This window comes from Schistocerca cancellata, chromosome 3 (assembly GCF_023864275.1).
Source record: "Schistocerca cancellata isolate TAMUIC-IGC-003103 chromosome 3, iqSchCanc2.1, whole genome shotgun sequence".
Classification (NCBI taxonomy): domain Eukaryota; kingdom Metazoa; phylum Arthropoda; class Insecta; order Orthoptera; family Acrididae; genus Schistocerca; species Schistocerca cancellata.
The window spans coordinates 127,492,428-127,518,931 of NC_064628.1; the positions used below are offsets into that span (position 1 = coordinate 127,492,428).

At 36.8% G+C, this 26,504-nt stretch overlaps 1 protein-coding gene across 1 annotated transcript in view; it reads left to right on the forward strand.

Annotated features, from left to right (window-relative positions):
* LOC126176160 (mucin-17) overlaps nucleotides 1-25,625 on the forward strand; it is a 157,150-nt gene extending 131,525 nt beyond the window's left edge. The window contains exons 14-18 of the mRNA XM_049923301.1: nucleotides 1,760-1,932; nucleotides 2,219-2,420; nucleotides 5,727-5,919; nucleotides 13,708-13,879; nucleotides 15,904-25,625. Of these exons, the coding sequence (XP_049779258.1) occupies nucleotides 1,760-1,932; nucleotides 2,219-2,420; nucleotides 5,727-5,919; nucleotides 13,708-13,879; nucleotides 15,904-19,108 (3,945 nt within the window). The 3' untranslated portion in view covers nucleotides 19,109-25,625. The remainder of the gene's footprint in view (nucleotides 1-1,759; nucleotides 1,933-2,218; nucleotides 2,421-5,726; nucleotides 5,920-13,707; nucleotides 13,880-15,903) is intronic.
* Nucleotides 25,626-26,504: the final 879 nt, after the last annotated feature.

Below are 26,504 nucleotides of genomic sequence, written 5' to 3' on the forward strand. Positions count from 1 at the left end.
TTGCAGTAATGAAATTGCAAATCTTTGTGTAGCACCATAGAAAATGCACCGATGACTATTGCTGGAGGTGCCTGTTATATGGGTCAGAGAAAACCAACCTGATAAAATGGTGAGAGCAGGGTAGGGGGCACCAAATTGAGCAAAATTTTCTAGAGAACCGTAGGTCAGAAATGCACAGTTGTGGATCTATGGCCATAAAATGCATTGATGTGTATGTATCCAAACCGGCTTGCCCAGCTGGTATCTGTTGTAGTAAAGAGTGCAGTTACTAATTCAGTAAGCCAAAGATAATTGTTCCAGCTGAACAGTCAAAGCAAGGCAACCTTTGAATTCCACTCCGTGGCTGACTGCGACATAAATTATGTGGTGATTATGGGGTAATGGTTGACTATTAAATCAACCACACCAAATGGAATGAAATGCCATTAATTTGTTAAGATGATAAATTTTACATGCACTGCTAGACACACAAAAAAATTTTCACTTATTGAACAAACTTTTGCATAGTCGTCACTGATTTGTTGCTGCAGCTTCACAACTTTGCATTTCTGGCCCATGGTTGTTTAGTTTCGCTTGATTTAACTTCCATTATCCTGCCTGGACCTAATTATCAGGTAATGTTTATCCACCCTATGGTATTAACCAATTGGGCAGTTACTCATAGCTCCCCTCTTTGCTCTTGCGTTGCAACCCCCCCCCCCCCCCCCCCCCTCTCTTTCTCTATCTATCTATCTCTGGTACAGTATTTTCATTTGCTGTCACATGTCAGCATAAAACAAACTGGTGATACAGAACTTGCCTTTGATCAGTTTTTTAAAATTGGAAAAGAAATGGAACAGTCAATTGCCACACTGAATGAATAGCTGCTGGCTGCACAAAATACTCTAACTGAACATGTGTAGGCTTGTTTCACTTTTATTATCTGGCAATAAACATGCAGTCATGAACTAACTAAAATCATTCTACCTTGCACTAACCTACACTAAGTCTCAGGCATTGAAACTTTCCTTACTGCTATGTGTTAATTTTTGTCAGAAGTCTGTATCAACAATATTTGTTTAGATTAATCCATTTGGGCACCAAGCACAATTGTTTTCTTTTGATATGACCTTATCTATCTTATTATGTGCTAATATATTAGTAAAAGCAAAATTTTCAAACATGTGTAAGGCATGATTGTTTCGGTCTCATATCTTTTTCTTGACAACAACCTCCTTGTGATTAAAGCACAACTTTTGAGAAAGGGGGGAGGGCAGGTTACAGATTTTTATGTTTTGTCTGCTAACTGTTTGTATGTCTGGGAAATATTCAGTTGTAGAATGTTTATTAGATTTTCAATGCAGAAGAAAAATAGATTGTGTTAATGTATTTATATGAGCTTGGGTAGCGCAATGAGTTCCTTCTTTTAGCTAATGCAAAACAAAACTTGTACATATCAACACACGATCAAAATAAGTAATCCTTGTGCCTATATTTGCCATTTGTTGTGGGAGCTTCAGGAGAAGGAACAGCAGATCTGTAAATTTGTTTTTAATAAAGTGCAATTATAGCTCTTTACTGCACCAGTTAGTTTAGGATGAAAATATGTTCTTTTGGAACAGGTAATCATTGTTTCTTGTGTTCTTGCCATTAATTGAGTCATTTATTTAAATTTCCTGTGCTGCATTGCAGATACTACATCAGAGGTTCTTGTGGTGTCTTCATATAATTCAGGTAACTTATGAAACAGTTGTGCATAGTAATGGGAAATTTCTTGCAGGCATTTTGCTATCAAGGTTCTTGCCGTACGCATTCTGACCAATGTCGTCTGCTGTGGGGCCCCTCAGGGAAGAGCTCTGACATGCAATGTTATGAAATGAATGAACAAGGCAATCAAAATGGCAACTGTGGATTTGATCGCTTGAACCGCTCGTTTCACAAATGCACAAAAGAGTAAGCTACTTTTTTATTTTTGTACATATATAGTCACTAATGTGTGTGTTTTCTTTCCAATACATAAATACGGTGAGAGTAAGCAGAATTTTAACTTCTATTTGCTTCCAACATCTGATTTCAAAATCTCATATTATATTTTCTTTGTTTGCAATATATTCCATTTATTTAGCAGATTTTTGCACTCATATTTGTTGATGGTACTCGAAAATTTACAGTATTGTGGCAGCCACACTACTATCACAATTTTTTTCTTGTTTATCACTGTTGCTGTTCACTGTTTCAGAGACATATACTGTGGAATGCTACACTGCAAGCATCTGAATGAGAAGCTTGAATTTGGAATGGAATCAGTGGCCAGGCTGGCACATTCCTTTATAAATGCTGGTGGAAGCCTTATCCCATGCAGAACTGCCCTTGTTGACCTTGGTCTCAATGAAGTTGATCCAGGCCTTGTACCAAATGGAGCAAAGTGTGGTGAAGGAAAGGTGAGAATTTTGTTACATACAATATCTGTGAGCAGTTGCTCCAAAATATGATGATATGCAGAAAAATTAAAACTTTAGAGCAATGTTTTTTTTGTGCAGTAGATACTATGATGACAAGCACAGTTGCGGTATCTTATATTTGATATAATTGGAATAAATTAACTGACTAGATCTATTAGTAAGAGAGCAGGATTATGACTTTAAATTGTTCACAAAAATAAGATTTAACTCTCATGGCTCCTCAAATTTGACTTGTATAAAAAAAGGGAGGGGGAGAGAGAGGGGGGGGGGGAGGAGAGTGTTTCTCTCTTCTCAATTGATATGTGATGTGTTTTCCTTCAGTGCGGTCCCTCCGAGTTTTAAATAAGACTAAGACTTGAGTTTTGAACTACCAGCTGTGTTCGAATCATCCTTATATAGTACTTGACTGTGACTAGATATGCCATTATTTTGAAATGTATCGTCTGTTCCTCTCGGGGTGTGGAATGTGCCTTTACCAGCCAGCATGTTCGCATTGACATCAGTGTTGTCACATATGAACAATGTGAAAGGATTGGCTGGCTTACCAACTGCATCTTTCTTTGCCTGCAGCACATATGATCCATCAAACCTAGAAGCTTTGTCATAGGAAGCTGAAAATCCTAACGTCGCTAGGAGATTTAGAAGCAGTTTGGATCTTAACTTCTTGTAATTTTTTTTGGCAACCCCAATTAAAATGGGAGACAAGAATAATTTTGGTTGCATGGCTAACTTATTGACATGTGCCACAGTAAGACAATTCTTCTTTCGTGATTCCAGTGAACCCGATTTGTATGGAGGAGGAGATGCATTGTCTCAAGGACAACATGGTGGGAATCACCAAAAAAACTAGCAATGGGAGGGTAAGCAGTAGTGCCGGACACTTAAGAGCGGGTATCTTCTAAACTAATTTTGCCTGCAGTTTTCACAATTTGAGCCATTTCTTCTTGAGTGTCTTCTTTTTTTTCCCCTTAGAGTATCAGTTGTCTGACAAAATTTTGTGGCCAGTTTTCTTCAAACATACAATATTTCCACTCTTGGATGAAACAAAGATGATTGTCATGTTTATACTTCTCTTTCATGTGCTTAACTTCTGGATGAGAATTTTCAGGTACCTCGTCAAGCAACTGTCCAAGGGAAAACTGGCGCTTGTCAGTGTTCTCCTTGGGAAAGGCGAATATAATTTCAATGGTATGATCTATATTGCGTTTAGGTTGTCCGGTATTTAACGAATATGTCCAGATATTTTGTAGAAACTATGAATACACTTTTGCTGATATGCCACATTATCTGCAGTTAAATCTGTGTCTGTATTATCCAACATGCTCATACAGGTTTAAATTTTTTGTTCCCATTCATACCTTTCAGTCTTGCACATGACAAAATTGTGCTTGCTATCTCTGGGATTGTTACTTTTGATCATGGGATTGCACGTCAGAACTCTTCAGTAAACTCTTCCTCACATGAGAAGCACTTGTTGTTGAAATCAAATGATAACGATGACTTCCCCGAGCGAGTTGGGTTGGGGGAAGTTAAGCATAGCAACTCTTCTCTTTTTAACTACAATCACTTATTATTCTGCCAAACTTTCTTTGCATGTGAAGCACTTGCCATATTAGCTCACTACCACCACGAAAATAATTCGAATTACAGCATGTCCACAAAAAATGTATTTTTATGTCACTCGAATAAGAAGTCATCAATGAACATTTACATTGAACAACTGTAAGAAACCTGATTAAAGGACGAGAACCTCTACTTTTGGAATGTATGTTGCACTTAACACAATTTTCAGAAAATTTTTGATGAATGAAATTTATAAGGAAAAAACTTGTGTTTTGTTGCTGTTTTGTGAAATAACGATGGCCTAAAATTTCAAGGTTTTTTTCAGCCCCTATCATATTAGCATAGTTCCTAAAGATCAAAAACTCAGATTCTACTCCACAGAATACCCACAAACAGCACTCTAAAGTAGAATTAAGTTTGGAATACTTTCTACATGCCCTTCTCCACCTACAGCCTGGACTATTATCTTTGCAGTGTGACTGTGAACATAGGTCTGTAGACTGTTTCTACACATTTTCGGAACCCTTTGTTTTCATACTATCTTTTTCACTGAAAGTTAGCTGACAGATATGGAAATTGGTATATATAACAGTGTTACCAGTTTTACCATTTTTGTCTGGGTGGAGAAGAGTTTGGATAATTATCTGACTGTCTCAATATAAAATTTCTATGATTTCCCCAAATCATTTCAGATAAAGCTGAGCTGATTCCATGAAAAAGATCTCAGATGATTTCTTTTTCCATCTTTGTTCCTTCAGTCATTTCTCTGTTGATCTTAACAAGTGTGAGATATAAATGATCTCCTCAGTTCCTTAAAATTCCCACTGGCTATTGATCGGTGGGCACCCAGTGATGGAATCATAAACTCATTTGGCTCAAAATTCACATTGCTGCATGGCAAGGTTTATAGGTTGGTGCTTACAATATTTAGTGCATAGTAGGTCTGTTTGAGGACGCGATATAACAAATCATTTTGAATAGTTAGGGGGAAAAATATAATTGCATTGTGTTCACTGTGGATATAAAGAATAAAACAAGGCACTGGTTACAGCCATAATTTAAATTATGTTGCGACCTATAATCCTATTTGTCTCATTTTTCTTAGAATGAATATGACAATGAATATGACAAATTATTAATAATAAAATATGTTGTGTTCACTACTTTTAGAACTTTCATTAGTAGTAATTTTTGTGTCTGAAGATCGCTTTGGCGGGGGGGAAAGAGGAATTGTCACTACCAATACAGCTCATTCAGTTCTATCCTAGACTGTTTGTGGTGCATGCATGTGCAGCAACAAGACTGAAATGTGTAGTCACAGAAATGCTTTCAAAAGGCTGTTATTTGGGAGTGAACCACAGTTCTATCTCTCTCTCTTCCCCCCCCCCCCCCCCCCCCCCCTCATCCATCTCCTGCACTCAAACAATAGAAAAGAATGCAGAGAGAAAAAATAAGAGTGCATACTACGGTGATTCTCAGAATATGTAACTTATCGATTTTTCTTTTCTGCTAACAAGTTTTTTGACAGTCAAAAGATTCTTGATTCCAACCTTATAATACTGCTATCAATCTGATTTACAAGTCAGTTTGCTTCAGGATGTGCATGAAGATAGTGTATTTGATATTATCTTGATAATGTTGTTCATGATAAGTATTAAATTGAGAAGTAGTCAGTGTCAGCACGATTGAATTCACTGTGTACCGTATTGAATTTTCTGATAGATGTGTGTGAGCCAGCGTTGTATGCCAGTGGGCTCACTGCGAGCTGCAGCTGTGTGCCCCCAGAACTGTAATGGTAATGGTGTCTGTAACAGTCGAGGTCATTGCCACTGCGCTACAGGATTTGCTCCTCCATTGTGTGACTATCCTGGGACTGGTGGCAGTGAAGATAGTGGACCTGCTTCAGATCCAAATGGTTTGTAGAGAACATCAATAGTATTCTGATTTCTTTAATGTTTTATAAAACACCCTAATCATTAAAGTTTTGTTTGTTACAGTCATGAACTGGACCTTTGTATTGAGATTATGTTTTGGGACATTTCATTTTATAGTTTATTCTTCATTTCATGTTACATTTCTATTGTAAATTTTAGACCCAAAAATTGTCTGAGCACCAGTTAGTGTACAGTATAGTGTAATAAATAAGGATTTCTGACTTCAGGTATATGATATTAACTGTCAATAAAATTCAATATGTGACTATATTGTCAATATAAAAAATTCTGACATTTTGGCCACTGTCGCAAATGGCCTCCCTCGGTGCATTTTGCTGAATGTAAGCATAAGGTCCTGAGGAAAGCCAATTGCAAATGTGGCCAAAGTGTCGGAGAATTTTACATGCAAACAATTTGGTCACGTATCTTGAAGAATTTTATTGACAGTGATTGACAGTGATAGGCCACCAAAGCCTACACTTAAACATACTATTAAGTTGTTGTTAAGATGAGTAATTTACTAATAACAGGAAGATAGTAATAAAAAGCAGAAAGAATTTCTGCATTACCAGCTCTCAGTGCTGTGGCAGGTGCAGCTGTTTATTGCAGCAAACTTATCTTCCTCCTACATCTGTTATGTCTGACTACAGCTGAGCTTCTCTGTGACTTTTTCTTTTCTATAGCAACTTTTATTTTAGTCTTTCATAATTTCTCAATTTTTACTTTGATTTTTTTCTTAGCGAAGAAATTAATTGACCTAAATACAGGTGATAAGCAAGTAATCATCTTCTACCCTGTTTTGCTGTTGATTACATACTAGAAAAACTGTTAGGCTGTAGTAGACAGAGTGATCATTTTTTTGCAGGAAATCTTTATTTTGATGCGCAGCTTGAATGAACAAAGACATGGACCACCCATTTGCCTTTGTGTGGTGGATATTGGTTAAAAAGTTATTTCTTTTCCTAACAAATTAGATTTGTGCACTGTCACATTTTCCATAAAGTTTTCTTTTATGTTGATCCATGATTCAAAATGCTTGTAGCAACTATAAATTGCTTTAAAATTCTTCCCATAACAATAGATTCTCATAAATTACTGTTTACAATATAGGTAAAGAAAAACATATTCACTAAGTGATAGTAGATAGAAATATTCAAACGACGTAAAATTGCTAGCTTTCAGAATGAAAAAATTACTGTATCTGTCAGAATAAGTATCCAGCACTCAGGGTCAGGGGTGCCTTGTTCGACAGGCAGCATGAGAGTGGAAACTGTGTAGTTGATATCTCTCTCTCTCTCTCTCTCTCTCTCTCTCTCTCTCTCTCTCTCTCTGTGTGTGTGTGTGTGTGTGTGTGTGTGTGTGTGTGTGTGTGTGTGTGTGTTTGGAGGAGAGGGATATCCAAATTAAAGATGAATGAAAATATGTCACAAGTGAGCCAAAAAAGTGAGGGAAATGAAGACCAAGAAAATTTGTAATGGGATACATAAAATGAATGATACTACAAGGAATGCTGAAGAGAAAAACAGTAAGAGAAAAAGAAGGAACTGGCATTGAGAGGAAGAATACAAACTTGCACATACTGTAAAACTGATATCAAGGTCATAACTATGATGTTGCATAATGAACTCTGCAATGCGATGCTAAGAGTTGCCAGTATGTGCTCCCTGTCTAGGGCTATTCTTCCTGACTAATAGCTTCTGGAGGCTATCATACATCTATAAAAGGCTAGATATTTACTATAAACAAATTTGTTTGTGCCAATGTGTAACACTCATTTTGGTGGAACATGTTTTGACACTACCAGGACTGTTGCAGGTAGTAGTAAGAGAGTGCGTAAGGTTGACATACTGTAGGAGTAGGCACAAGTATCGTATGATAAGTAAATTGACCAAGGATGAGCATGGAATCTGAACAGAATGTTTTGGGAAATCATAGGACAACCAAAGAAGTTCGTTAATACATTAAACCATGTTAGTAATGGGTAATAAGAATCGTTCTCATTTGTTGATTTGAAAAGGATCAGAAATATGTGACTTCCAAAGGTCATGTGCAAAATTTGTTATGTGAACTATCTGGTGGGATTCTTCCAGGTAGTGAAGACAGAATGAGACTGGCATTATATTTTCATAAGGAGCCAGCATCCAAGTAAGAAAGTTTACCCTGAATGCCAAGGTTGTAGGGACGGAGTTGTTTCACCTGTAAAGGATGACAGCTGGTAAAGTCTAAGTACTTCTCTAATTGGTTAGCTCAATGTGTACTAGAGGTTGCATAAAAAAGTAATAACTTCCAACCAATGTGTGAAAAGGAAAATAGGTCTTAGCCCTAAGACTAGTCAGTCCCTTGGCTAATACGAGCAACTCAGGAGGGGAATGGACTACGCATTCAGGGTAATTCCTGTGATAACTGACATCTGAAACTTATTACATAAAAACTTTCCTTTTACATTAAAGGCACCAATAATTTCCTGGAACAGCTGAAGTCAGTGACTGCCCCACCACAACCACACACTTCACTAGTCACCACTAAGTCACCTACCTCTACACCAAAATTCCTCATACACATGGTTTGTGGTGCTAAACCTTACTGCAGTGAAAACTCTTCTAATACCATACCAATGACTGTTCACTAGAATCAGCTACACACTTACCAACGATAGAAATGAATCAGGGTCGCACCCATACGAAACAATGGTAGCTCTTTCCAATGCTTCTCTCTTCATGAACAGTTAACTAATTTTCACATGATCCCTGTGTAAATCTCGTAACACCTTCCTCAATACTGATATCATCCTTATAGAAGATAAAGTTCACAACTCAGTACATATAAAGCCAGCTGTCAAACAGAAATATTTACATTTAACAAGTGTCATCCCTTCCATGTGAAATGTACCCTCCTCTATAGCTTTGGCAATGATGCAACCCTATCTGTCTGGAAGAACCAGTGTAATACTGACAATACATCTCAGAATCAAGACGGAAGAGCATGTCTTCTTGTCCTTTACTATGCTTTTGTTTATAATGCAATAATGAGTTAACCAACTTCTTTGACGGGACTATCATATTCTGAAATTGAGTCCAAGAATGAGATGTGCTCTACCTAATATTTCCCACACATAACAGCTTTTCATCATCTTTCAATTTCAGGAACATCCTCATCAGACTCAACACTCCATCGTCATTCATTTTACCTACTGATACCTTGTGTTGCTTATCCCTGTGTGACTGCCCATGCTGTCTTGTTCACCCTCCTGATACTATACAAGCCCCTTTACTGGCAAAACCAATTTCTTCAAAGTGAGAAACATCTGCTAAACAACTTGCATCATAATATGATCACTGTCTAACCTTTCTTATCAATGTGACAGCCACCGCATGGTCAATAAGGATGTTTGCTCATGTCTGTACTCTGTGTCATGGCTGAGTACACTCTGCAGTACCATACACATGACCTCGCTACTTATTTTACTCTACATGCCATCTTATTCTCTCTCCTGATACCTTCTCAGAACTTGGCTCCACAACCTATGCTTGGATCTTGCATTCTCCTTGGCCTCTGTTTGATAGTTATGCAGTATTCTCTCTGTTTCTTCTTTTATTCTTTTTCGTTGTTTTTCCTTTTAATTTCTTTTATTTTTGATCCTTTTTTACAATGTTTTTTGTGCTTAATTTACCCCTCTTTTATTGTCTGTTGGCCTGGGATTGAGTGAGCTTGCCTAGGTCCTTAAGCATTCCCAGGTTTTTTTCCCCATCACATTCCTTCTTCTAGAAAAAGCTAGCAATTTTATAGCTCTCTACATATTTAAATCTACTGCCATTTGATAAGCACGTTTTTCTCCATCAATATAATTAACTGTTCAGTTCACTAGTAATTTTGACCAAAAATTGTTTGATTTGTGACTGTGTGTATTTTACACACTGAAACTGTGTACTGTATGTTTGTTCCATTGGACTGAACAGTGTAATAGATCTCTTTTAATTCTTTACACAGCATTTTTCTCTCTCTAGTCTTGCTACAGCTTTACATAGTGTGCTTTCCTTTCGGAGAAGGAATCTATTACTTCATTAAAGTTCATCAAATATTTTGCTACCCGAAATATCAAAATGTCATTGTCTAATACTGAAAAAGCTGTTAATATGAATAGTATCCAAGACTGGTGTGGTTTTTTTGGTTTGATTACATCTATTTTTTCACTGTCTGCTAGATAAAACGAAATATACCTTTCTAATATTGCAGCAGTTGTAACATGCAGCTAATAGGTGAGACTGTTTTGGTACAAATGGTCATTTTTGTCTACCTCATTTATATAAATAACACGTCAGAATATAATTCACCAAAGTACCAGTATCAAATGTCTATTAGGCCTACTACAAGCAAGAAGTTTTACTTAGGAAATAATTCCACATTTCATTCATACGCTCCAGTTTCTCAAACACGAGATCAAAAAGTAGTAGTATGAAATTTTTATATAAATTTGGGAGCGGCATATTCTTCCACATAATTTCTGTGCTGTCCCCATTTCTTCTCCTTCCTCGTTCTAAAAACCAATTTTGTCATCAGATACTCCTGCTATTGTCAAAACTTATTCTCTGGTTAACTTCACTAACCATTTCAGAATCACTAGTTTAGTTATCTCACATTTATTCTCCGGGTAGGCATCATTACATGTTCGTACAACATGTTTTTCACACTATTCTGAGGGTAGAACTTAAGTGGCAGCCAACCGGGGACAATACAACTGGCCTTCAGTAATGTGGCAACCTGGCAAAAATTTCTGTTAAAATCTCATTTTCTTGGATACACCAAGAAGATTGCACATTAATCTTACTTACCTGTTATTCCTGTTAGTCATTTATTTCTACTGTGGTTGTCTGAATATATGGATTTTGCTAATAAAATTAATGCTGATCATCTGCATACCCAATCAACTGCATAAACAAAGAGCGATTGGCATTCACCCATTCGAGTTTATTCAGCTCAGCTCGTATGGCCTCCTCCCCCTTTGTCTGCCAGAGATTTTTATTTCTAGATGTGATGGGGATTCCACTGGCAGACATATCATGTACACTGTGCACGCATTCAAAACTCAACTTATGGTTCATTCAGAAATCAATGTAAAATGTTCAAAAATAACAAGGATGTTTTTCAAAATCATTTGAATAATTGATAGACCAACGTATGCTGGATGTTAGGCACTTGGTGAAACAAGGCTTTTTTTCTTCAAGAATATGAATTTGGCGCCCCCTAAAGTTGCTGCAAGGGTAGATATCCCAGTTTGCCCCTCCTAGATCTGGGCCTGGGAATAGGGACAGATGGATGTGGGTGTCAGAATACCATGTGGATTTCTCATTTTAGGGCATGACAAAAGGTAGTTGAAACCCTGGCAGAGAGGTACTGCTCCTCACTGCAGATGCGATGACCGTGGGTGGCTAGAATGTGTGGAAGGGACTGCTTGGTTTTGGATGGGTAGCACTGTTGAAATGGAATATTGGTGGTCGGTGGTTTCGATGTTGATGGAGGTACTGTTAGAGCTGTCTGTTAGGTGGTGGTCGACATCAAGGAAGGTAGTCTGTTGGGCTGAGAAGGACCAGGTAAAGTGGGGGTGGGGTGGGGGGGGGTGGGGGAGGAGAAGGTGTTGTGGTTCTGGAGGAATGTGGGTAGGATGTTGTTACCCTTGTTGCAGGTCGTGAAGATGTCATCAGTGAATCTGAACCAGGTAAGGGGGTTTGGGATTCTGAGTGGAAGGATTCTTTTAGATGGTCCATAAATAGGTTGGCATAGTATGGTGCCATGTAGGTGCCCATGGCTGTACTGCAGATCTGTTTACAGGTGATGCCCTCAAAGAAGTAATTACAGGTGATGATGTAGATTGTCTTGGTGACCAGGAAGTAGGTTGTAGGTTTAGAGACAGTCGGGTTTGAGAAAGGTACTGTTCAGTGGTGGCAAGGCAGTAAGCACTGGGGATGATATTGTTAATGGAGGCAAACTGAAAGTGATGAGCAGGGTGCTAGGTGATAAAGGGCAGTAAATGTGGGAAGTCTGTAGAGGAAATGATTGAAGTTGGGTCTCTGCATTTGAATGCAACAATAACCATGTGCTTATGAGGTGTGTGTGTGTGTGTGTGTGTGTGTGTGTGTGTGAGTGAGAGAGAGAGAGAGAGAGAGAGAGAGAGAGAGAGAGAGTGGTTTTTTCCCTACATCAGATGAGCAACCTTTTCTGATAGCTTAATAATATCCAATAGTCTACTTTTAAATTAGCTGTTTGCAGCTCGCTGTGTCCTCCAGGTGGTGCGTGGCAACCTATCCTAGTTTATATTATTGTTATTCCATGCCAGAGTTTCAGTTGTTTAATATTTGATATCAATAGATCTGTTTTATTAAGGATAACTTTCTTCACCATTATCAATCTTCTATGTTTTTTTTTATTTTTCCATATTTTATAATCAGTATTGATACAAGTGGCACAGTGGTTAAGAAGACACTTAGTTCACATACTGAAAGAGCAGGATTATCTGCGTTTCATGTGTCTCTCTTAAGATGAAAGAGAGGATGGATGATCTGAAGATGACACATTTAATTTCCTTTCTTATCCTTGTCCAGTTGTGATGTTCTCAAGTTATGATGACCCCATCATCAGTAGAGTATTAAAGATTAATCTTCCCCCTCTTCTCTTTTTTTGAAATCATGCTTTCCAAATAGGTCAATGATTACACGTCTCCTGCTATAAAATGAATCTGCTAAACATCAACATTGAAGAGGTCCAGTTTTGATGGGATGTTATTATCCTACTTTCTATCACTTTTCATAACTTTTGCCTCCGTTTCATTTTAGCTTGACCCAGCATCTTCTCTAATTGACCTGACAATTACGTAAGTGTAGGCTTCTGTGGCTGTTGTTATCTTCGGCAAAAATGTTTCCATATGTGTGACTGCATTATCATGTTGTTATATACTGAGACCAATATTTTGACTTGCTGCAGTAGTCATGTTGAAGACTCAGGCCATTCTTGCCAATAGTTTTTCTAGTTGTTTCTTACTTCTGGGATGAAGTGCTTTTTCATCTGTGCATTGGTATCTATTTTCTTTAGAATTTTGTTCATGTTTTGAAATTCTCTTTCATTCCATTTTTACTTTTAGGGTTTCTATAACACAACAAAGGCAATAAAACACGCTTTACATTCTTACTAATGTGAACTTTATTTCTTGATTTTTTCCTCATTTATTGATATTTGTTATAGATATAACATCACTATCTTTTATTTCCTTGTAATTGCGTGTCATCATCTTGCACACAGTATCTAATTTTTCTAAGACCATATGATTGTTATGTTCCTTCATACATTTTTGTGTTGCCCATTTTTACTTTTCATTCTTACAACTCTCATGTTGTATGAACTTTTCCGCAGCTTATTTGTGAAAAATATCATTGTAACTTTTAGGAATTTTATGAAAATGAATGCCTGGATGCCTCCGAACATGTCGTCATTTGCAGTAATGTAATTTAATTTCTCCAGGTCATCTGTGTTGTTTTCCAAACATTTTTCTTTCCTTTTCTTTTCTTCCACCCCCCCCCCCCCCCCACCCAGATAAACTACTGTAGCATTTCTGGCGGTTAAAGAACCTTTCTATTCCTCTGCTTGATTAACTGTATTTATTACCACTGTCTTTCATGGCTTGTTGCATTTGGGCTTTCCCTAATTATTGTATTTCATTTTTCATTTTTTTCTTTCATATTAGTATATAAAATTGCTAATGAATGTTATTTCTCTTTCAGGAAGAAAAGATGTAATCACAGCAATGTACGTGATATTCTTAGGAATTGTTCCTTTAGTTGCCATAATTGCTGTTTTCATTCATTACACACGGCGAAATGTGAAGTACTGGTGGAAGAAGAACAGCAGCATCCCATCTTCGACCATTACAATGAATGGAAGAGGCCCTCCATCGTACGTAATGCCTCACTTCATAACTTCCTTGCACCAGAGACTGCGTCAGATTTGTAATTCTTGTTGTAGAGTGGAATGTGGGAATGGTCTGTGCAGAGCTATGCATGAATACTTCAGTAGTTTAAGAGACAGAATGCATACTTACTTTAAATGTGATGTAGTGCATGAAAATAGCCAAAACAACTTCCAGAAAACTGCTTCAGCTGCTGAAATACATTCTTTTTCTGTTGCTGGTGCAGGTGTTAACAGTTGCCTTTCTGGAAGTAAGAAAGAAATTACTAAAACTGGTTTAATATCCACAACAAACAGTAATGTTATCCATATTCTTAATGCTGAAAAAGGTTTCCAAATTGTTAATGAGTCAAAGATACCAGGTACAGTGCCTAACAATGTTGCAGGACTATGTGAAGAGACAAAACATGGTGGTGTAAACACAGTCAATGTTGAAGTGCATCTACCTACAACCACTCAAAGTACTCTACATCCCAAGAGCATAAGCACTGAGAGTAATATTACATCTGTAGGCAATCATATTAGGAATTCCACCAAAAATATTCTCCGAAAAAATTCTAGAGGTTTGTCCATAAAAACTGCAACTTCAGAAAAACGATTATTGCAACAGTCAGACTCATCTGGTGCTTCTACACCAGAAACACCACCAATGCTAAGAATGAATGATGTGGCCTTCAAATCTGTTGTTAGCAAGCCAAGCGTTTCAGCACTTGCATCAAGATTTGAAGCAACAGCCTCTCAAAATAATGTAGTGCAGATATAATGTAGATGCTTTTTTCCATATAATGAGATTACTTCATGACGTTTTTCAAGTATAATGTAAATATCCCGTGCTTTTAAGCTGACTCCGTTTGCCAGAGGGGTGGCACATATATGTTTTATCTCCCAGTTTTTCTCGGCATAATCATAACAGAGCTGTTGAATGGAAACATGATTTCAGTAAAGCCACCATCGATTTCTTTAGACACAAGACTGTTTTGTCACAGTCATTACTCAAAATATTATGTTGAAATCAGAGAAACACCATTGCATACTGTAACACTTATTTAAATATGTTATTCATGAAAAAATACTGATACTACCCTCAAGTGCTAATTTTATTTCATATTGCCCTGCAGAGCTTTCATCTGTAAATTTCTTAAATGCTTTGTAGCATCGTTGCAATTGGCTCATTTTCAGTTACTAGTTGTTTTTAATAGCTAAATAATGGAAAAGCTTTTTATAATTTATCGTCGTCTTAAACTTAACATTGTGTTGGTCTGTTGCTCTGTAAGCTCTTTTAAATTTATGAATTTAATTCTTTAATTTTTAAAGCATGGGTGTGATTTGCAATGAATGTTACCTTTTCTTTAAGATATGATATGTACCTGCAATCATAACACAACGTATATCTTCTTATATACATCTGGACTGGGACAGACTGCAGTACATTAGACAAATTTCTGGTTCCGAGTAATATGAAATTTTTTAAAACACATAAATAGTTCATAAACTACATTTTACCATGCATTGTTACACTTAGTTATTATAATGTGTGTAATGTTTACATACTTTTCACTCTTGTAAATGTGTTACATTGTAGTCATTTTGATAATTAAGATGATAATTGTTATTATTATTATTATTATTATTATTATTATTATTATTTGCAGACTCATAAACAAAACATATTTGAGCAGTTTTATCCTTTAGGTGGTTCAGTAAATTTATCTTTCTTTTCTTTTTTCTTTTCTTTTTTTTTTTTTTCATCTGGCTTCCTGCTTTGCTTTTGAAGTTGCTTTTAACATGCATATTGTGTGTGTGTGTGTGTGTGTGTGTGTGTGTGTGTGTGTGTGTGTGTGTGTGTGGTGTTTGTTTATCAACTACTAAAGTTGCTTATTTATCATGCAGCAATACTGTGACATTAACTCCTCTTTACGGAATTCTTTACAGTGTGTGTAATTTGCTTACAGTCTTTTAAATTTGTGTGCTGTAAATTGCTTGAAATATAATGATAATGATTCTCTCTATAGGATGAAACCTTTGGAGAAGAAAAACGGTCAACTACGGAGAATAAGCCGTGGAAATTCCTTGGCGTATCACCCTGATAAAAGCAATGGATTGGAAATTTCTGCTCCGCTTCCTGCTGACCACCGAAGTGCTTCTGATAGTGCTCGTGCTTCTCTGCTTCCAGCACATGACAGCAGTTCTGGATCACTTACTGGTTCAGCAGCATCGACAAATACAAACAGTTCAGGGAATCTTCAGAATAATTTACTTGGACACTTTAAAGGCTTCACAATTACACCATTACCCTCTTCGTCAGAAGGATCTTCGCAGATTCATTCACCACCTGTGAGGACACTGGCCTCTCCAGTTTCTCCTCCAGTAGTCCCCTCTGTCGCCATACTCCCTCCAAAGCCAACTAATTTTCCTGCAAGGTCAAGTAATACATGTACCACAGCCGCACAGAATAACTTTATTCCTGCATCAGCACCTCTGTCCACATCAGTAACGAGTGCACCTGTGTCTAGACCAGTTATTAGCAACCCAATTCTTGATGCAACTACTTGCACTGCTAAGGAGCTTGTTGCTGCTCGAGCAGCACCGTCAGTACCTACAAGGCCAGCACCTCAAGTTCCTCCTGCAAATATAACTTCAGACACCAATACCAGTTCAAATAAACCTGCCAGGCCTGTGTCTATACCTAACACATCTGCTGTTAATATGTCTGCTTTCTCTTCGTCATTAGAAGACAGAAAATCTAAAGAAAATGGTTCAAGCTATCCCACACTTACTCGTATTGCATCTTTTATGATGCGTCAAAATCCAGTAAATAGATCACAGTCTAGTGCTCATGGAACAGGCCATAATAATGAAAAGAAACTGAAAAATAAACTAGGGGATGGCACAAACTCACTTCCTAGAACACACCATCATGCTGTTAAAGCCGCTAAACTTCAAATTGATCGTGATACACTTAGAAACTTGCAGATTTCTGAGCCAATACCACTGCAAGAAATAGAAGTTCCACAGAATGCATTGCCAGTAAGAGCTGCTGCATCAGTATCAAATGAAGAGCCCAATAAGAATGTTGTCATGCGAGCTCAGAGCATGAGGAGCACAGGATCGGTTGTGCAGAGACCGGCTATTCCTACATTTGGATCAATGAGACAGTCTTCTGCCACAAAGAGACCTACAAGCATTCCAGCCGGAAGTCGTCCTACATCACCTCCACCTCGGCCACCTCCACCTCCGACAACCAAAGCTGATGAATTACATACAGGAATCATAGGACTACCAGGCTATCAGAACCCACCTGCAGTAAACAATGGTGAATATGCTTATGATGACTGCTTAAATCTCATACAAGAAGGTTCTGCCCCATTAGCTAACATTGATGAAGAAACAAGCCCCGTGAGTGCTGACAACATATATGCTGTGATTGAAGAAAGTCCTCCTGAAAAAAGTAGGAAGAATACTGAAAGAGGCTTTTCAACAACTGCAAAGACAACAAATGGAAATACAAAAACAGCTGAGAAATCTGAGTATGCTGCACCCTCATTTAGTGAATATCATTCACCAAAACCACTGGAAAACAGTGTTTCTGCTGGGAGTGCTGAATCAGTTGGCCTACTTTCAGAGATAGTAAATGAAATTCAGGCAAGGAATATGGAATCTATATATAGTAGTTCTACTGTTGCCAGGGGAAAGAAAGAAGGTGACACACTCAAAACGGAAGACGATGATGCTGCTTCTACAGTAACAGGCACAGACTCTTCAGTGGCTGGTTCGGGATCACCACAACCTTTTCCTGAAAAATTAAGTGCAGTAGCTTCTTCTAACAGTTCTTTGGGCACTTACGTAAATGCACCATATGCCAGCAGCATATACAGATCTTCTGCCAGCACATATAGTAACACTTCACAGAGTGGAGTGGGTCCTCCAAGCACAAAGGCTTCAAACAGTTCATCCAGTTCCAGTAGTGGCTACCTGAGTCCATTAGCTGTCAATTCTGGATCAATGGGCACTACAAAACCAAACACTTTAAGCAGTAAGCCTGGCGATTTTAGCACTTTTAAGACTACTCCTAGTCACTCAGCAGCATCCACAACAGAAAGTTTTTCTAAAAGTTTCGATGTGTCATCGTACAAACCGTTTAGCTCTTCTCTCCAGCGTTCTTCTGGCCCGTTGGCTGCAGCTTTCTGTTCAACACCACAAAATGCAGGAAGTGCTGAACTTGATACAAAAGCCAACATCAATTCAGAAAATAAAGGTGTAGCCTCAGCATTAAAATCTGAAAGTGTTTCATCACCTTCAACAGTAACAGATGCAAAAAAATCATCAGAATCTGTAACAAAAGCACAAATAGGCATAAAGAATGAAAAAATAGCACCAAAGCCTGCAACAGGTGCAGCTGCCCTGACCAGAGTGTCAGGTCCAGTAGCTGCTTCTGCAAATGGAACTCAGAAACCCACTTCTGCAATTATAACAAAAGGAAATGTAGTAACTTCTCCTACTAGCTCTACTTCAAGTAAAAATAAAACGTCTGTTAGCAGTGTTAAAACTGGTAATGTAAATAATAGTCCTGATGTAGTTTCTAGTTGTTCTGTTGTTGAGAATGGATCTGCAGAGAAATCTCCTGATGTTGTAAGTGGAAAAGGTAGTAGGTCAGGTGCTAGGTCTCCTGATGTGGTGCCAACAAATGTCGATAAATCACAAACACAAATAAGTCAAAGGACTGCTGGACGCTCAGCAACAAATAATAACAAAAGTGCACCATCTGTCAGTGCTTCTAAAGCTTCTAGTGCAACAGGGCTAGCAAAACAACCACAAATGACATTAGGGAAGACAAGTGTTTCAGGAAAACAACCCCAGACAGCTCCAAAGCCAACAGTACCAAGATCTGTTAGCAGTGCAGCAGATAAACGGAATGTGTCAAACAGTGGCAAGGAAAGTGGTATCAGGACAGCAGGGAAGGGGCCTACTGTTGCAAGGTCAGCATCGGAATCTTCTGGTAATCGAACAGTGCCCACTGGTGCTCGCCAGGCTGCCAGCAAGCTTTCCCATGTTGCATCTTTGCAACAAAAATTTGAAACTGTATCAGAAAAGAACACTGGGTCTGTAACGAGCTCAAGAGTACCCTCAAATGCTTCAAATAAAGTTAAACCATCCTCACCCAGTGCAAGTTCAAAAGCCATTTCTGATTCAGGAAGAACTGTTTCCTTTAAAAAGTGAAGGATATGTGTTTTTGTTCTAGAGTTAACACTCTGATTCTTGTTACAATGAAGCATGAGGCTTCATAAGCAAGGTGTACTGCTGAATGCCTAATTCAGTGAGAATATGACTTGCATGGCCATCAAATGAGATAAGTGTCTTATGTAACTTTTATATCTTTTGTGGCATTTCTCACAGAACATTTTGTTTCCATTTTTGAAGTTCTGTAATGGTGCTTGTTGTAATGAAGAACTAGAACTCATAGCATCGATGTGCACAGAATAGTCGAGAAATTGAAGTTAGACTAACAATGCTGAGAGACAAAGTAATGAGCATTGTAGGACATGTGCCACTGATTTTGCTGCTGTGTTGTATTTAAGAAAATGGCTCTGTACCGTGTACTGTGGTGAACTGATTAATGTATTTTTTAGCCTAGGACTGAAAAACTTTAATCTGGAGAAACAAAATCAAAGCATTCCTGTTACATTCATTACCATATTATGGTATCCAAAATATGTTTCTTATTTTGATGAACAATTTAAGAAACAATGTTAATTTTCCAGATCACTTTTATGTGTTACAAGAATTATTGGAACTATGAAAACATAGTGGTGCAATGTGTCAGACGATTTTAAAGTTTTGTTAATGCATAACATATACTTTTTATAGCAGAGTTTTCAACTTGTTGATTGTTACCAAGATACTGGTAACAGGTTTGTTTAAATGTTTACATGACAACTGTGATAATATTTTTTTATTGTGTAAATTGTTTACTGTTAATGTAATTTGTATAATGGTGTCTAGAGCAATGCTTCAGTTCGTATTTATCCAGTACAGTCACATTGAACATTGGAAGAAACATAAGAGGAGAACAGTACTGCAGTTCTTTTAATGATTAAGAAAGCTTAAAAGAAACCATTTATGTAATTTACCTTTTTGCCTTGCAGTCTTGAAATGGCAAGTTTCTTTTCAAAAGTTGAAATCTGGCTAAGTCATAGAGCTGTTAGTGCAACTCTAAAGTTGGTAGTATGTATTGCAGTAGGGAAATATGTCCTTGTCCAGTAAATGTGATACTTGAGGCAGGGAGAAGTATAGTTTTACCTTTTTTATGAATTACAGGATATACAGTATGAACAAATCATTCCACTTTCCTATCAGATGGAAACAGCTGTTATTGTTGTTGTGTTAACCTTTTCTCCCCTTTATAAAATAGCTAATTTCTATAATGTAGTGTGTCAGCTTTGCTTGGGAATTATTGTTGGTACTAAAACGCTGATGGAAGGATCTCCATTATTTCAACACTTTAAAATGTTTTTATTCCACATAAAACTTGAACTACAGTTGTAGTTATTTAATTGGGGGAAGCAGTTGCTCCTGTAGGCTTACACATTATTGGAGGAGATCTTGCAGTAAAAGCCTAGTTATGTGCAACTGTACATTACATTTGAAAGTTTGAATAACTGTTGTTTTAGGTAGATTACTTATCTGAGGTGCCTATAAACAGTGTTGCACAACAGCAAGGGACCATTAAGTGAGGTTTTATTACATTTCATCAGTTTACTTTAAGTAAGAGTATAATTGTGGTTCTCTTTACATGCTTGTATCTGCATGTGAATAGCTACAGAACTTTCTGTGCTCATCCAACTATTTTTTACATCACATTGTCTGTAAAACAAGTGTATTTGAGATACAGTGTGTATCCAGGATAGCATAGACAATCTCAGAATTAAAGTGGATTCATTGACCATTATTGGTATTACTGCTCTGAGTTTTTTGCATCATATGCTTGACAGAACTTAAGAACAAAACAACAATTAGTTAGCAGCTACAAGATCACATTCAGAATTAATTTAAACTAATTACCTGTGAGAGAAAGAAAGAGGCTGGTACTATTCTTCTGATAATTTCCTGTTGATTACCAATGCTAACATAAAGTGAGTGCCAATTCGAGCTTCAGTGAATTCATCCATGTCAGACAGCGCCTCAGTTCACAATTTGTTGAGAAATTCCTGGCAATATTACTTCAGAGTTATCAATTTTAATTACACAGTATTGCTTGCACATCTCTTTTTTACAAGTCTATCACCTTGAAGAACTGTTATTGTTTGCAGATATTTGAAACTCTTCTTAAGAGAGTTCTGTGTATGACAACTAGACTAAAGTATAAGACATGCAGTCACACTTCCACTAATCAAATTCCTTCACATGTTGCATATTTATGGACCACTCATTGAATCACTGTACAGTTTTCCTCTTACACTGTTATTCTATTCTATTCCATATCACCTACATTTGCATCTGGTATACTTGATCAACACAGATGTTGCCATTTTTATGTTGCTAATAGTAAATTAAAGTTATGAAGAGAAAGTAATCACACTTTTTATTGCATTTTGAATTGGACTGTTCATCTGAAGAAAACTTCTGAACGTCTTGATTATTACTGTTCAAGAATGCATTGTTTTTCAACCATACTTGAAATGTAATTTTTTTATCACATGTAAGTGAAAGAATATTTTTGACCATTTATTATTATCTTTAGAACTACAGCTATATAGTGGTTTTAATTGTGTCACAATCATGCAGGATATATATTTTTAGTGTTTTTGTTTTAACCCAAAGGTTTAGGGGTGGAAAAAAATTGTTGCTGTGGAGAAAATAATCTTTAGGTGGCATTTGTGTAATTCACTATTCATTTATTGATTCTACAGTTGTGATAGGTTTTTATCAGTTTATATCTATACTATTCCTCTTTAATCGAGATGACATAGAACCACATTATACAGGGGTAAGAGGGATGGAGAAGAAAAACAAAGCAAAAATGAATGGAGAAGTCTTTAGAATGAGGCAGCACATGGGTGAGAATATTGGTTGAAGCTATTAGTGGTGAGGTGTTTTTGGTGATGACTCAGATGTGTGGCCTTGGTGCTAAAATAGGATACTTTTATATTCATGTCCAATATCTAATTTTCTTCCCTTTTTTGAAATATGAACCTATTTTTTTAAATCTATTACTTCCCTTGAATGTAGGTTTTGTGTCATGACAGACCATAAGTTGCATTTTCATTATCATTTAAAGTAAAAGTGGCTTCAGTTCCTGAGAAAGACTTTTTGCGTTTTTAATCTGAATTGAACAATCACTTTACTCCATCTTCTTTGTTTCAGAAAACAGTATTTCATTTCATTTAGTTGTGTGGTGCTCTTTAACTGTCAAGCATATCAGCTATTTGATATATATGAATGTTGTGTGTGGTGTTAATTTGGAGATGTGTACCCACATAGTAGCTCTTTTGTATAACGAGTGTTATATGATAGTGTAGTTGTCGGCAATTGGCTGTATTTAGATCTGATATAAAAATTCAGATTTAGACATAATGGAGTGTGGTTAAATCTTATATGCAGTGGCAGATTTGGTGTACTAAACATTGGCCAATTTGTACTGGTGCTATGGACCTGGAGCATAGAATAACTATTTACCATCAATGGAAATCTACATTTCTTCCTATAGCAGTTTTAAGCTACTGCAAATTGTTCCTTTTTTTAGAAGAAATATTTTAATGAAATATTCAATTAAGAGTTCAGTTTCATTAATTTAACTGTGTTTTTGATATCTTGCAAAAGACGCTCTTTATTATAGACTCATGGGTAATGTCACTACTAAGATTTTGGAAGAAATTTTGTTATATGGAATTGCCAGGGCAGGGGAGGAGGATGTTCATGTGAAGTACATAATCTTATAGGCATAACAGCTGCATCAGATGCTAGTGCTTTGGGAGTTGTATGTGCTCCAAAACTACTGTATTCAAATAATGTACTGCGACTTCCACTGTTTCCAATGGATTTTCGTAAGTTACAATATTCATCAAATTTGCAAGAGCAATACAATAGAATAACAATTGACACCAAAATTGGCTGTTTTGTGGGAGCTGAGACACTAAATACAACCTTTCCCTTGATCTTGTATCTATTTCTATGATGAACATATCTGCAAACAAAGAAGATGCGATTCTTAATTCAGTGTCTATAAAGAAAGTGTAGTCCAAAAAATAAAATGAATCTGAATAGGTTTCCAAAGCTTTGTAGGGTAATACTGCATGTAGAATAGCTCTCTCTCTCTCTCTCTCTCTCTCTCTCTCTCTCTCTCTCTCTCTCTCTCTCTCTCTCTCTCTCTCCCCCCCCCCCCCCCCGTGTGTGTGTGTGTGTGTGTGTGTGTGTGTGTGTGCGCGTGTGTGTGTGTGTGAGGGAGGGGGGGGGGGGTCACGCACACATCATACATGTTCTGCAAGTGTGTGCCAGAATTATTGTGCAAAATCTGATATAGTTCATGTTACTGAGACAAGGGCAAGAAAAAAAGAACTCACTGTGGTTTGAATATTTTTACTTCTGCAATTATCTTAATTTTTCCCTCGAGTCTCAAAATGCAATAGAGGTGGCACAGTTAAATTAGAACTGGAATATACTTACTTATCAACCCCAAAAATGAATCTGAAACTTCGAAAACTATATTCTGAATTGTATCAGTTCTTATCAGTAATGGTGGAAGCAATGCAATAAGCAGTCTCAAATGCTGGCATGCAGGTGTTCTAATTCCTTTGTAGTTGAACAACTAAGCTGAAATGCAGCACTCATCTCCATACAGTATGTTTTATGTGACTTCAATGATGTGAATTACTTTTCATTTTATATTTGTGTATAGAATCTATATTTTTGCAACAATATGCAAGTTTCCCACTTAGAAACACAATAATGTGATGGCTTAGGCTTTATACGTTTGTCTAATGCTTGAGCTCATGTCCTGCTTGCAACCTGTATGCATTTGTATGTATAAACCTGACTAATTTATATTCTGCTTTAGAAATACTGTTCTCATATCATTAAAATATAGTGTATTAGGAAGTGCCATAATGTTGTTCCAAGTGGCCCTTTTTGTCATGTGCATCAGGATAATTACCTGGGGTGGCATTGATTCTCATGCTAATATTGGCTATAGAACAGTCAGAACTGAGTCTGTTACATGTTAGTTTTGTATGTACTTATTTGGCAAAAAGGCAGTACATCCATTTCTGTGTTGTGCTACACCTTCATCTCTATGGAGAACAGCTGTCATTTCCTGCACTTTATTGTAGAAAAAAATAAGAATCTCAATTCTAGGGAAATAATTTTGCTTTGTTCCTTTCCATATTTCTAGTAAAATGTCAAGACTTCAGTATTTATGTATGTGTGCTCATGCTTCGAAATAACTAACAAATGTTAGGAAGTTGATCTCTAAGTAGTGGATATATTTAATGTGACATCTGATGAAGATATTTTGTTAATGCTATATTGTAGTAACTTCAACTGATGGTGGTAATGATTCGCATCTGCTAAGGCAGTCAAACAAGTGACGAATTCTTTGAATATCTTTTTTTGGTCATATAGCATACTAAAAAATGAGATCTGACATCAACAACAATAACACAGTTATTTTTCATTTATATAAAATTGCTTGTGACACTTCAGAACAGTGAATTAAAAACTACTGATAATGCTGATTGAGTTAAATTTTAAGCTCATGTCTCTTATAAAAGTATTTTATGACAAGTTTTCCTTCTGAAAGTATAATACTTCTCTATTTCACTTTAAATTTGAAGGTATCTACTGGAGAGTCACTATTATTACCTGTAAAACTATGTAGATTTTGCTGTTAATTATTAGCACTGACAATCCAGATTTGATGATTATATTTTCTTACATGTCCGTGAGATATGGATTTTTCTAGCATGTCAATATTTGATTCTCAGTGTACTTTGTAAAAATGCTCTGCCTGTACTATTATTAATGTATCAGTGATAGTCAGATGTTAATACCATGTCAGTGTAAAAAAACCTTGTGTATATGGTATATGTGTGTGCTTCATATTATTTATTACAAGATTGAAGTTTGGTGTACTAGAGCAGCATAATTCCTGTGGATATGGTTGCAGTGATTTGTGCATTATACATAAACTTGATTAACTTCATCATGTCATGTGTGTATAATTGTCTCTATGGCAAATTTTACTACTATGAATTCTAAATTGCTATGATTCGCAAAGAAACAGATGCTGTTGTTCAGCTCTATGAAGTGTGTAACAATCACACGAGTGCTGGAGAAGTTGATGCAATGACAGTTTACACATGTTGTAATAACAAGATTGCCTTTCAAAAACATCATTTATTTTGAAAGTGGTATGTCTTAATTAGATTATTTTAGCTGAAATTTCAACCAGTTGACTTACAAATGAATTATGCTGCCTGAGTATATACAGTCAATGAAATGTTGTGTAATGAAAGATTGTTGTATGTTACAACTGGTTGTCATCAGAGTATGTTATCAGGATTGTTGATTCAAGTTGGGAATGGAAACATTATGGAACAGCTTCAAAGTTCACCAGTCCTTATGTGACACTAAAGGATTTATGTTTTTCTATATTGTACACTGTATGTATTAATTTTTTAAATTATTTTGTTGTATAAATACCAAAGATTTTTGTATTATAAAATGGTGCACAAATGATGTACTTACTTTTGAAGTTCTTTCTATCAAAACAACCTTTCAATCCACCACCCATCTCATTTAGTCATTCATTAATATATCATGTTCTGTAAACCTATAATGAAATAGAGACTTAAAGGACAAGAGTGATCAAGCTATTTATTAAGATAAAGATGGAGGCACTGCAGCAGGCTAATTCAAAATTTAGCTGTTGCTAGTCTATATACATAAGGAGGAAACACTTAGTTTTTCAAAAGTCTCTCTCTCTCTCTCTCTCTCTCTCTCTCTCTCTCTCTCTCTCTCTCTCTCTCTCTCTCTCTCTCTCTCTCTTTTTCTCTCCCTCTCTACTCAACTGCCATTTTTGTCAAATACTTCAAACAAATCATTTACTAACTCAAGAATGCTGTTAGCTATCTGTATGCTGGCAAAGTTATGATCTTGTTAACACTGGCATTAGAGTTAAGGATAATTTAGATCCTGTTTTAACAGTAGAAGAAGAGGCTGATGAAGCATCCTTGTTCTTTGTTTTTGACCATCTGGGGATTTTCAGTGTCCTCTATGAATCTACTGGCAGCCATCATAGAATGTGCCACCAAAATATAAAATTCGTTTTTGAACTCTTTATAGGGTTGCATAGTCACTGTGGAATTTATTTCTACTTTTGTGGGAGTGACTTGCACAGCTCATTCAGTTGTGTTAAACATAAATACCCTCAGGCAGTATATGTATTCACACATAAGTGTGAGAGTACGCAGGTCCCTGAGAAGGCTTCTGTGAGATGTTTTGTCAGCTTTACATAATATTTTTACTGCATTCTTCTGTGGAATACTTTTTGACCTTAGCTGCATTACCCCAGAAGATTATGCCATAGAACAGTACTAAATGAAAGTATGAAAAATCTGCT